Source organism: Corvus kubaryi, unplaced genomic scaffold (assembly GCF_017639235.1).
Source record: "Corvus kubaryi isolate FWS band 111438036 unplaced genomic scaffold, C.kubaryi_AGA036_p1.0 37334, whole genome shotgun sequence".
Taxonomy (NCBI): Eukaryota; Metazoa; Chordata; class Aves; order Passeriformes; family Corvidae; genus Corvus; species Corvus kubaryi.
Window position 1 is genome coordinate 5086060 of NW_024581108.1, and position 13040 is coordinate 5099099.

General features: G+C 38.7%; 1 protein-coding gene across 6 annotated transcripts in view; it reads right to left on the reverse strand.

Moving 5' to 3' along the window:
- GPSM2 (G protein signaling modulator 2) overlaps nt 1-13040 on the reverse strand; it is a 28439-nt gene that overhangs the window by 3467 nt on the left and 11932 nt on the right. For 4 of the 6 annotated variants that reach the window (XM_042029955.1, XM_042029960.1, XM_042029956.1 and 1 more), the window contains 10 exons: nt 7956-8177; nt 6752-6887; nt 6146-6288; nt 5549-5672; nt 5173-5288; nt 4009-4164; nt 3114-3222; nt 2565-2694; nt 2182-2249; nt 69-245 (listed from right to left, as the gene is read on the reverse strand). In XM_042029955.1, the coding sequence (XP_041885889.1) occupies nt 69-245; nt 2182-2249; nt 2565-2694; nt 3114-3222; nt 4009-4164; nt 5173-5288; nt 5549-5672; nt 6146-6288; nt 6752-6887; nt 7956-8177 (1381 nt within the window). The remainder of the gene's footprint in view (nt 1-68; nt 246-2181; nt 2250-2564; nt 2695-3113; nt 3223-4008; nt 4165-5172; nt 5289-5548; nt 5673-6145; nt 6289-6751; nt 6888-7955; nt 8178-13040) is intronic. The other 2 variants (XM_042029958.1, XM_042029959.1) reach the window with 2 other exon arrangements.

Below are 13040 nucleotides of genomic sequence, written 5' to 3' on the forward strand. Positions count from 1 at the left end.
TGTTTTCCACAATTCTAATCACACAAAGATTAGTAAAGGCCACGATCTCCACAGCTCACCACACCTACCCTCTGAGAGTTTGGAACTCGATGATCAATAGAATTACTGGCATCCTGCAAAACTTTGGAGGTGGTGCCTTTTTTGTACTTCTTGCCTTTCAGTCGATTTACAAAATGAAGTTTTGCTGAAGTTTTGGCAACCAGTGGTTTCTGTTTAGCAAGAATCTCACTATTCCAGTTCGGAACCTAAGAAAACAAGAGTCAGGAAATTGAGCCTTCTGATTTTATTTTACCAGTACTGTTACCTCTTACTTGCTGCTGCTTTTGCTTCCCAAAATGAGGCAGCTTTACATTAAATTTGTTCATGCAGCCATGAGGATGTGGTTACAATTCCTGAGCTGCTGTTAGCAGAAGCAGGTTAGTGCTGTTACTGGTCAGTCTGCAAACTGAACTGTGGTGTAACACCTGATGGATTAAAACATGATCAAATAGTGGTTTTAATTAAACACACTGAAATTGTCCTTGCTGACTGCAGTGCAGGAAAGGCAGTTAATTTAAGTTCTGAACTGCAGGCACAGCTGGCATTTCCCACCTGGCATTTTCAAAACTGGAAAGAAAAACACAAAAAAACCTCCACTCCATATTACAAAGTGTTAGAGCAAAACAAACCCTTACACAAATGCAGCTACTCAACCAGCCATCCCTGATGTACACAAACTTCCCAATAAAGATTGAAAAAAAGAGGGAGACAAATGGCAGCACAAGAATGAACAGGACTAACCATTTCCTTTCACTAAACAACAGAATGGATAGCTTTATCAACCTGACAGATTTTTCCTAAAACTTCCTCTAAAATAAACAGAATTATCCACAACTGACAGACTCTTGTAACTCAATAAAAGCAAACCCTTTTTTTCCTGATTCAACATCAGAAATCATGAACAGAGTCACAAATCTTCCAGCAACACTGCCGACCAGTGGATTTCCTTTTCAAGGCTTTACTGAACACCAGCATATAGACTTTGAGAAGATGCCATCCTGTACAGTCAAACCCCAATGCTCAGGTCAGGGGATGTTCTACACACCAGACATTTATGGAAGGAATTTGCAGAATCTACTCAACAAGTACCTTGAAGAAAACGCTTCATAAGCACTAGACTGCAACAGTAGATTAATGCCAAAAATCTACAGGACACATTTCAGTGTATTCAGGGCACAGACTGTTAGAGGATACATATTTTAAAAGTGCTCCCAGATAAAAAGATTCAGAGAGTAAGAAAAACCCAGCTGATAGTGGCCAAAAGCTTAGAAGGTTCCCTGCAGACACCTTGCCCTAGACTAAACACGGAGTCTTGCTAAAGCAGTACCCAAAGAGGCTTTTGAGCACCAGTGCCAACCTCAGCTGCACTGACTGTCCACATGCTTTGAGATTTTATTGCCTGTTTGATTAACAGGCTTTGCCTCACCTGAAGAGACTGGAATTAGATATCCCAGTGTGGAGGGAAAAATACCAAATTCAGTCTGCCAGTGGAGTCATTTATGCAGAACTGCCAGCCCACTGCTGAAAGGCAGAATTTGAAGGAAATCTCTCATAGACTGGCACAAGGATTTTAACCAGGAACTCCCATCTCCAAGAGATTTCTCTCAGCTTTGGGGGAAGTTGCTTTGCCTGTCTGTGACTCAGCTGCAGCATTTCTGAAATAGCATCCTTACTCAAGATGGATGTTGAAGCTTCTGATGGTTTGCAAGTTGGTTAAAATCTCAAAGTGAAAAACACAACGTGTATTTTAAGTGCCTATAAAATGACTGTAACCAAAGAAGAAGTGTTCAGAAGCACTGAGCTAGAGCTTAGGAATTTTACTCTGAATTACTTCCATGCTGCAACCTCAAACCATTTCTATAAAGAGATGAAAGAATTCCTTTGATGCACATTACAGAACCCCATTCCTTCTCATTCATGCAGGGAATAAAGCAAGCTTCCCACAAGCCACTACAACCATTATCTGTCACACACTGACTGTTACCTAATGACAAAAGTATTATTTGTTAGTATTGTTAGACCTGCTGTTTTGGAACTCCTAAGATCAACTAAATTAAAAGGAGAGGCAAATGGCACATCAGCACACCCTCAGAAATGTTTTGCTGCAATCTCAGCAGCAGAACAGAAAAGCAAAGTGCCAACCTTTTCTGGTGTTAATTTCATAAGTTCCATGTTTTCCATACTGTAACGGCGTCCTCTTGGTCTGCCACCTTCAAGAGACAAATTCATCTTTTCATTATTAAAATTTATGGTGTCACTTGCAAAGCTGTGGCTGTACTCATCTAAGGTCCAAGGTCCAAGACACAGACACAATTAGAACACATGAAGAAACTACGCACTAATCTGTGATTCTCAATATAAATCCTCCAGAAAAGGAGGTGCTGAAGGGGTCCAATAGCACAAGAACCTTTTTTAGCTGGTGAGTATGCAAATTTGCATACTCAACCATGGGCAGTAAAGAACTCAAACAAGAGATTCTTTTTGAAGTTCTCTGGTGGGAAAGTACTGCAGAAAGAGGCACATACCATTCAAACTGTTTTCCACCATGTGGCTTTCTGCCATCATGGAGTTGTTCGTGCTGTAGCTTAATCCAAGAACCATTTGAAGATCTGAGAGATTAAGTCTGGCAGTGAGTTCTCCAGTTCTGTCTCCTACCTTCAAGCAAATCAAATAAGCAGTTATGTTACCTTAGTGAATACTCACATGTGTAAGTGTAGAGCAGTTCTTGTCCCCTAGATTTCTGAGAGGAAAAGGCTGAAAAAGTTTTCCTGGTTGAAGACTGAGAACATCTTTTTGAAGAAGTAACAACTAACAGGTAACATAACAAAGCCTGAAATAATCTCTGCTAGGTTACTAACTTAGAGTCCATGACAACAGTGTGAGTGGTGACGCTAGAACTAAGGAGCTAACTGCAGTGAGAGGGTGGCTGAAACAATGTGGAATCAACGTCTCTGAAACCATTCAAAATGCATTCTGTTGCTCAAAATCCGATGCATGGACATACCTCTGTAAAACCTCCTTGTGAGTGAGAGCAAAAACCAACAGCCAACATAGCGGGAGTATGAAAATCATACCTCTCTCGAAATCTCCAGGTGCCTTTCTGCAAAATGGATGGCTTGGTCGTGATTTCCCAGAGCAGTGTATGCATTCCCTAAACTCCAGCACGCTCTTCCCTCCCCAATTCTGAAACAACACACATTTCCAGTTACACCTCTACCTGCTGAACACCAGAGGTCAGGTTTTCACAGCACTGCCACAGTAATTTGCTGGGCCAAAAAAAACCAAAGGCAATCATCAGAGGCCATTCCAACACCAACACATTCAATACTGTATTTAAAGGAGTGTGATCTGGTTATAAATAAATATAAACAAATTTAATCAAAATTTTAATTTTTAAGCTCACAGCAAACAAATGAGTTTTGTAACCATGGAACATTGTATAACCTACTTTGCTTTTCCTCAGTTTGCATGCTTTATTAGTCCTCCGTATTCTTACTGACTTAGGAAGATGTACATTTAAATGTAAAAAATTTTGGTTGCACCTGATATTATGAAAAAGGCCTCAGAAATCAGGATTGTAATATAAACATTGCTTGATGCTGCGTTATTCTCCTTCCCCCATCTCTTCCTTGATTATTAGCTTGTGGACAAGTAGGAGACAGATTCTTATGACAGTAAGGTGATTTATTATAATGAAGTCATGAAAGAAAGATCTGCTTTTCCTTTCCTTAATTTACACAGATGTGCTGACAGGAGGTGATGTAGAAACAGTCATTCATCAATTTGTCTTTCATCTCAAGACTCATTAGCTGAAATACCATCATGCGTAATTTTTGTTTTCCATATGAAAACCAAAGCCCAGCATTGAGGGAATTCACATTAACGCAGCTGTCACATAGGGAACAATGACAGTAGAGTTGAAGGCAACAGGAGTGTCACACATACATTAAACAATCTCTTAGGGCTTACTTGTCATGTAGTTCCTGAGCAATCACAAGGTGTTTCAAATGATAATCAATTGCTTTCTCATAGTCCTGGAGCAGAGTATAGGTGTTCCCCAGGCTGTAGCAGGCCTGAGCTTCCACAGCTCTGTCCTTCAGCTGCCGCGCCAGCTGCAGCGTCCTCCTGGAAGAGAGGTCACTCACCTCAGAAACCACTGCAAGGAGAAGGTTTCGAAGTGCACACCCAAAAATCAGTAACACAATTTAGTAATGGATTAGCTGATGTTTTGCCAGCCTGGTGCCCTAATTTATCTATCTTACATAAAACTCTTACACTTCCAGACTTACAAAGTCTTCCACTCCCCTCCACTGCAACCTACTTCCACCTACTTTATTAGCGAGCAGCCTGATACCTCAAATAGCGTCTTTTAATTTATTGCTTCATTAATAAATTTGTAGGAGTTTCCCTGGCAGGATGCACCATTTAATACCAGTGTTACAATACCTACTTCCCCATCAGCATGGCAGGATAGGCCTATATCCACCAAGCCAGCCCAGCCCAGTTGGGCAAGAAGAATTGGAGTGCTAAGAGGGATCTATAAGCTCAGTACTGAGGGTTTTCTCCCTAAGAACAGGTGTGCTCTGAAAACCCAGTAAGATGCTGATAACACCTATATTGTACCTTTGCCAAGCTTTTACTTTCCCAAGTACAGCAGCAACTGCTTAGTGGTGCAGAAATCAAGAAGTCTGGCTTGAAAATACAGACTAAAGATGTAAATTTATGTTGCTGTGCACCACCTCTCTCAGCTGATGAGCACACCTGAGGCAGCCACCCATCTCAGGGTAGGAGAGCTACTCACATCATTCCAGAACTCACTAAGAGCTGAGACAGTAATGCCTGCTTCTAGAATAAAGGGAATAAATGCCTAGCAGTGGGAAGATGTTCTGTCTACAGTACTGCAAAGAATCTATTTAAAGTAACAAGAGTTAAAAAAATAAAAAGCATTAATGCTTCCCCTCCCTTAAAAGAGCTAGAATAGTTAAACAACAAAGGAAAAATTTCTTAGCTAAACAGAGTTTTTTCTGAAGTGTATATTGAAGAGATGGCTGTTCCACAGTAAGCTACAGTACCAGGCACAACAGAATTAAACTGTGCAAGAGGTATAAATTGTGTTTATCAGCAGTCACTCACCTGTAGTATTCAGCAGCAGTTTCAAATTCCCCCAGGAATATGTAGGCATTTCCAAGGTTGCTGTATGCTCTTCTTTCTGCTGATCTATCACCAAATTCCTTTGCAATTAGGAGACGCTTAAAAATGTGAAATAACTGCATTATTTACTCCACTTTATACTTTGTAACATACATTTGCATGCAGAAATGCATGAAAAAAATGCATTCTTTAGGTCAACAATGCTTGATAAGAACAGCAAAACTTGAAGTTGTGCCATTAAGATTTAAAACCTTCATTAAAAAGCTTGCAACAAGATCCAACACAATACATGTACTAAAGGTCAGAAGCAACCTGATATTCTGCTAGAACAGAATTCACTACTAGCACATTGTTGTACCTGTTCATGGGCTAAAACTGCACTCCTGAAGTTGCCCAGAAGATAGTGTGTGTTTCCCAGATTTCCAAAGGCACGCCCTTGTGCTGCTCTGTCACCCAGCTCTGTTACTATTGTCAGGTTTTCCCTGTTTTGGGGGAAAGTGAGGAGGAGAATAGCAACTTTTAAAAGGTTTGGGTTTTTTCTCACAGTCATTTAAATAATAATTTTAAAAATTCTTATATAAAGGAAAAGGTAGAAGTATTCTACTTTGGCCTGTTTTAATGGCCTTCATATAACCATGAATCTGAGTAGGAAATATTTCCTCTCAGATACCAAACTCCACTGCATTCTTATTCAAGCCAGTGTGCTCCCCTCTAGTTACACACACAGGTATAACAAGTTGTCTCAGCCTGAAGAATTCTGCTGGTTTTAACTACATGGGAGAGCATGATAAAAAAAACCAGTGCACTGTCCTGTTGGAAAGACCAACTTGACAGGTACCTCAGTTCTGCAAAGAAGCATTCCATAGTTTAGCTCAGGGCCCTGCAAATCTCCCATATTCTAAGGAGCTACATGATCATATCCTCCCAGCCCCCAACATTTAAAGCTACTACTTACTCATAATAATTTGCAGCTTTTTGTAAAGCATTTTTCACATCATCTGGAAGTTCCCCTGGATCATGAGTCCCAGCATTAGCTACATTTTTCCCTTTAGAATGATATACATTTCCCAGATTATACAGTGCTCTTGCTTCTCCAACCTGAACCAGAAGTTAAAGAAGGCATTAAAATTTCATGCTTCAAAGACTTCTGTCATAGCAACTATTTGTACAATCCACAGATAGGAAAAAAGTTCCTTAATTACTTGTCAACACACACTCTGCCCATTCTGAACATGTTATCGCATACCCAGTCGTATCCCTCAATCCAATTGTTTTGCATATTACTTCTTTCTGAAGAGCAAGATACATTCCTGAGGTCAATTACCATTAAAAATTAAATAAAAACAAACAAACCCAGCAGAAAATAGGATAATATTTAACCTGGATCTATAGTCTTCCAGGTACAAACAACTGTATTCCAACTAACAGATTCTTACTGCCTAGAAGAAATAATAGAGTATTCACTATTTCCCTCTGAAAGGTGCACAACTCCTTTACAAGTACAACAGGGTTCAGGCATGTGTTTTAGCACTTTACATCCAGATTCCGGTATAATTCTTACCTTATCATTAAGCTCTCTGGAAATATCCAGATGTCTTTGACAGCAAACAATAGCTTCTTCAAAATTCCCAAGTACCTTTAAGGTGTTGCCCAAATTCCCACTAGCTTTAGCTTCTCCCAGTAGATCTCCAATTGTCCTAAAATTGCAGAAATGAAGTACCCAGAAAACAGTGTATGATTTAAACCAAGCAGCTGGTCAATGTATGGTAGAGAATTACATGAATTTATGGAAAGAGACTACAACCATGTAAATGTGTATGTGTTCAGTTCATTTTATATCTGAACTGCATGCATAAACATTGTTCAATCTGTGGATACAGACATCTCATTCTGTTGGTGCTGTTTGGCCAGCTGCTGGTATTCCTGGTATTGGCTCATCTGCTAAACATTTTTTTTTTAATTCACATCTTTTAGGAAGAGAATAGAGAGAAAATTCTTAAAGATGATGTAGAAAGACAGCATTAGAAGTTTAACTGCATTTGCATTTTACTTGACTATCTCCTTTTACTTAACGAAATGCTTTACTGTAAGGTTTAAGAGTTACAGTCTCCTCTGTAGCTCAAGGCACTACTTCATTTCTATATTCTAAATGAGACTAAGGCAAGACACTGCCATTGAACCACTCAGACTGTCATACCTGGGGGACAGCACAACAACACAAATGCCCACAACATCACAGCAGTAGCACATGTTAAGGCAGGGAGAAGAACAGATTTATGCATAAATTGCAGTTAAGTACATTATATGCCTGTGTCTTTTATTGGATCTATACAAATCAGTAGAAGTCAGATACATGAATAGCATATGAAATGGATGGGGTTTTAATTTCACAGTATTACATTATGAGTTTTACACAGATAAACATTAAGGAGTTCTGTCTAGTAAACAAGAGAGCAGCTTAACAATCTGGAGAATTAGGAACACTAAGTTTTAGAAACACGGAAGGGTAAAGAAAGGGTGGATTTAAAGCAGCCACTTAATCATCCAGAAACCTGGTGAGGCCTCAATCAGTTCTAGGATTATGGTGCTAGACCAAGCATTAGCTGCCAGGTTAGAGGGCAGCCAGGCGACCTGACCTGCCAGGCCCCCCAGCCCTCTGCCACCACCATGTTGACTCATTGGCCAGTGTTAACAGCAGGGTTTGGCAGGAAAATGAACAGTCAGCTGCTCATATCCATAGAATGGATGACATGGAGAACAATTACCTTGCAAGAGTTAAATCGTGGTGATGGTATTCCAAAGCCTTTGCATATTCATGCAGGTAGAAATAGGCATTGCCCAGCTGGCTGTAAATAGCACTCAGGGTTCGTAAATCTTCAGTTCCAACCTGAACAGCTGCTTCAAAGAAAGACACTCCAGCCCGGCAATCTCCTGCCTTGCACAGGCGCTCGCCTTCCAGAGCCAGCTCCAGGCAGGAAGCCTCCATCCTGCACCAGGGAAGCAAAAGGCAAACAGTCACTCCGAATGCCACACTCTGTCCAGCACCTGAGCTCTGAACAGGGCATTATTTTACTCAGAGGACCTCTCTTTCTTTAGGACAGGGAGTCAGCACCACAGTACAACCAACGAGCCTTGCTTTTTAGTATTACAGAAACTAAGCCTGACGTGAAAATTACAACTTGGATGGTGTTGAGCAAAATAATATTTAAACAGGCAGCTACAATTTCTTATTTTCTTTTTCAGTCTCTGAGAGGAAACCAAATACTTCTTTGTCCATATGTAGCACCCACAGGGTTCAAAAACAGTTTTCACCATCTAGATAATTTCATAAGTTACCTAGAAATCAAGCTCTTATTGACAAATACTGATTCTGACAGATGGAAGCACTTAAATTTTTAGGGTGATACCATAGTAACCTGCAAAATGATTCACAGGTAAAAACCTAAATAAGAATATTCTGTGTATCAAAGACTAATTTCCCCCAAGTTGCTTCCTATGTAATTCAATACTCCTTGGAACTTCATTTCTTATACTGGCACTGCTATGAAAATTCTCAGTGTAAGAAAAAATACCTAGGTTCAATTTAAGACAAAATGTACGTCAATTTAAGTTACTTCACTGATACACCATCATTCCAGAACCCACTGGAATATTTTTTACTATTATAACAAGTAATTGTGTAAGTATACAGGTATGAAATACTGCAGTCAGAAATGAGCTTGTAGAATATTACATTTTGAACATGAACAAAAGCTGATAGAGAACTACAGTGCCAAAAACCATTCACATGCATTTTTGCCCCTGTGAGTTCAGGAGTACAAAATGTAACATTTCAGTAAGCATTAAAAATTTTATCGAAACATCTCCTACTTTCCAGTTTTGAGATGTGAGGGAAGCAGGGGAGCAGAAGATGAGAAAGACGACAGCTCCAGGTCTCAATCTTGAAGCAATATGGTTCTCCAGCTTTTTCAAGATACATGCACTTTAAAAAGCTTACAAAAATGTCAGCATTCCGGTTTTTTAAAGATTTTTTTCAAAATGAAAACTCAGTAAGGAACATTCTGTAATTGTTGAAAAAGCATGTGCTAATATTGCCAAAAGGTGGACAATCAAATGCTGCCTTTTGCAAAAGTTATTTTAATGGAAACACCAGACCACATGTTTTGACTGGACATAGTGCCGAAGTTTTTAATATACCTGCAATATTTACATTTCTTTATTTTTCTAAACTAGAAAAAAATTGATTATACAAAATTCTACTCAAATCTGAACAGGAAGAAAATATTTTTGAAAAACCTAATGACTTCCGAAAGAACTAGAACTGGGATCACAAGTACAATAGAAAACACAAAATACTACCATACCTGCTGTTCTTCGACATGCCACAACTAAAGCACAGCAAAATGACCGACATGTTTGACTCCTGCAATCAAAAGCACTGTCTGTTTGGTAGTTGGTAAAGATGCTGACAGCAAAAGATAACTCCAGCAAGAAGTTCTTGCCAAGCCCAACTTCTCAGGTTGGATATCCATAACAACATGCAGTATTTTTAGGTTTGGAAATTCTTCTCAGAGAAGTTAAAGCATTCCTATTTGCTACAACACACCACTTGGGTCTCATTACATTGTGCATGTGTTGAACGTAAGACAGAAAAAGGCAGAAATGATTATACCATCAGCAACTGAAGGTTTAAGACTTAAAACATTTCATTGGGTAATCTTAATCCTATCCAAAGAGGTTCTCTCCGGGCACCTCATGTTAAGTGACATATCCAATTAGAGTGACAGCTAGAAAATATGGTGCTTCTCAGTACACAGATTTGGACTATTACAGAGCCACACACTTTGGATTTTTAGCTTGAATGGCTAAAAAGAACAGAACTTTCAGCAAAATGTGTGTGTGACGTAACAGTCAAAATGTTACACTGCACTCTGCTTCCATAAGTGAATTTATTCCATTAAATTAAAAAAAAATTTTTAACTGTGATACGTCAGCCACATAATCAGTGAAGAAAAGGCAAAGTTAAAAAAGGTACAAGGCCAATACCAGAGAGTGCTGCAGTCTGGTAACTCCCCTGAGAGACTGCATTCATTTCATTTCACACTACACCAAAAAATGCCAAATGCCAAGGCAGCATTACCATTTCATCAGGGAACTTGAAACATAATCATTTGACTTTGCAACCCTAGATTTATTGTAGCTTATAAAAATGAAAGATGTGGGGTCTTTCATACAGAACACAACTAAGAAGCAAAAGGCTTAGACTGATGAAAATCAGCTGTTATTACAGCATTTCAATTCAACAGAATTACAGGAAGGAAATGAAAATGGGCATTAATAATTGTTTGAGTAAAAAAAAGAATGCAAAAATTAACACTTCTCTTGAGCACAACTCTAGAGAGGTTGTGTTAACAGGTTGCTAGAATCTGTAGAGCAAATTAAAGCTTTAATTCCATCTGGATCCAGTCTTTCTGACCTACCATTTCAAAATCTAAATAAGCTATACAAAAATAGAACAGAGAAAATTAAATATTTATTTCCACAGTTGACTGCACTCAATATTAATATTTTATTCAGGTTATATAAGAGCTATGAAATCACTCAGTTATTTTAAAAGTTTCAAAGTACCAAAACTGGATTCAGAAGAGGTTTGGTTTTGGTTTGTTTTGTTTTTTCCTCCCCTCTGCTACTTAAAGGGCTCTCATGCAAATTAACACTTTTTTTTGGTTTTGTTGGGGTTCTTTGAGCTTTTGTTCTCCACCTGTCACTACTAATGGTTAAACAGCACTTTGGCAGACTAGACAGGGCCAGGTTAATCAATGTTTTAGGAAGTCATTAAATAGTTACAAGGAGAATATGACATTACTTTCTCTGTTCCCAGGGCTGAATTGAATTATTTACTCAACACCCAACGGCCAAACAAGAGATTCAATGTATCTGCTGAGAGGAGAAGAGAACAAGCCCCATTCATCTGTGCACTTCTAATGAGATGCTGTTCCTGCTGAACAGGATAACGTTCTCAGATATTACTTGGAAATGCTCACACAGGGCTTCATTTTCTTATGCTGTTTATAGATGCCTGGACCTGTTCTCTGAAAGGCTGGCATCTCCTGAATAATTTCTCATTTGTAAAACTACCTCATCCTTATCTGTCCCTTGAAGCTTTTACTCTTGCATAGCTCCCTGGTTTTTTTTCTTTTCTTCTTTTCCCCCCCCCCCCTTGTTCTTCTCTGACCTTTTTCACTTTCTATTTTAAATCTTTATTATTTCTAAGAATATAAATCCTAAGTATATCACATCCTTGTTTTTGCCTCCCTCCCTTCAGCTGTTCTCATCTTACAATAAGGACAAGAAAACTGGTAAGAATGAAGGCAATAAGACTCATTGATTACTACGATCTCTGAACACAATTTAGTTTTACTCAGTTCAATTCCAACTAAGAGGACATTTTGCTTTTGAGGGAACACAGCTGTCATCAATTTGCCATGAAACACCATACAAATAACACACCTAGAGTCAAAACAATTTACGTTGTTATTGTAATTACATCTCTTTAGTTCAGATGCACAGCATTACTAATGCCACAGCATCCTGTAATAAAGCTCACATTCCTGACTCCTGTTCTTACTCTTGGCTTCTCCACATGAGCAGAAGAGAAGCCTCCACAGTGACCACTGCAAACAGCTCCACCACAACTCCACTGCAGCACTGGTTCCGTCAAACTATGCTTGATGGTGAGGTTAGAAACAAACAAATCAGACCAAAAGAAACCACACACCTGAATTCTGGGTTCTTTTGCTCCAGTCAATATAAAAGCAGTTACAAATTTTGTTGTATGAATTTAGCAGGCCAAAAGAAGCAAGTTCTACAAATATTCACATTACAGATCATTTATTCATACAGATCAAGTAATATTAGCATTTTGTTTTCAGTCACTAAACAATGAAAGAAGAAAAAATAGTCTCCTTCCACCAGCATAAAAATTTTTATAGCTGCTAAAGTGATACTGATCAACTGCTGTGGGGTTAAAGAAATGAGTCAGGAGCAGACCCACAGTAAAGCCTTTCCTTAGGAGTGGGCTCCAACTTCTTTAAAATCAGTTCTAATGGAATGCCAGAAGGAAGGAATGAGTAGTCAGAGCCAAACAAGCCTGGGATAATACCTGCAAGTCAATTTTTTTTTAAAACTGGTAACTCCCTCCCCAGTAATTTATGACCTTTTTTTTCCTGCACTAAATTTTAAACTCCAACCAAATAAAGTATTTCCAAATTATAGCTATCAAAATCATCATAAAATTTGAGTTCAATATACTGAATTACTCTGCAGTTTCTCTAAGTCTTAGAAAAGTTTAATATTTTTTTAAATTAAAAGTATTTTGCCACCATGCTTTTAAAATGTTAATCAGATTACAGCTCTTGCAGGAAAGTTTAATAAGGTCATGAATATTGTTATTGTTGATATTTTTAATCACTCTCATTCAAACCTGTACTGAAGTACAGCATAAAGCAGTAATACATTGTACCCTGACTCTGCTTGCCAATTTTTTTAAAGGTTTTTTTAGCTTGTCAGTTTAAACTAGACAATTGGCCATGACACATTTTTCACCCATTTACTTCTATAATAGTACCCTGAACAGCTCCTGCTTTTATTAAAGAGTGAGCAAGGACCTTCTGTAATTGTCTGGGGAGGACCGAGAGCATCAGCACCAGCATGGTGGTAGAGGAATGCTGGGAAGCAGGTCCCTTCAGGAAATACTCAGCACAGAACTATCATGCTTACACACTTAGGGTGAAAGCCACAGGATGAAGATTTTAGCAATATAAAGAAAGAAAACAGTAAATCACAGCTTA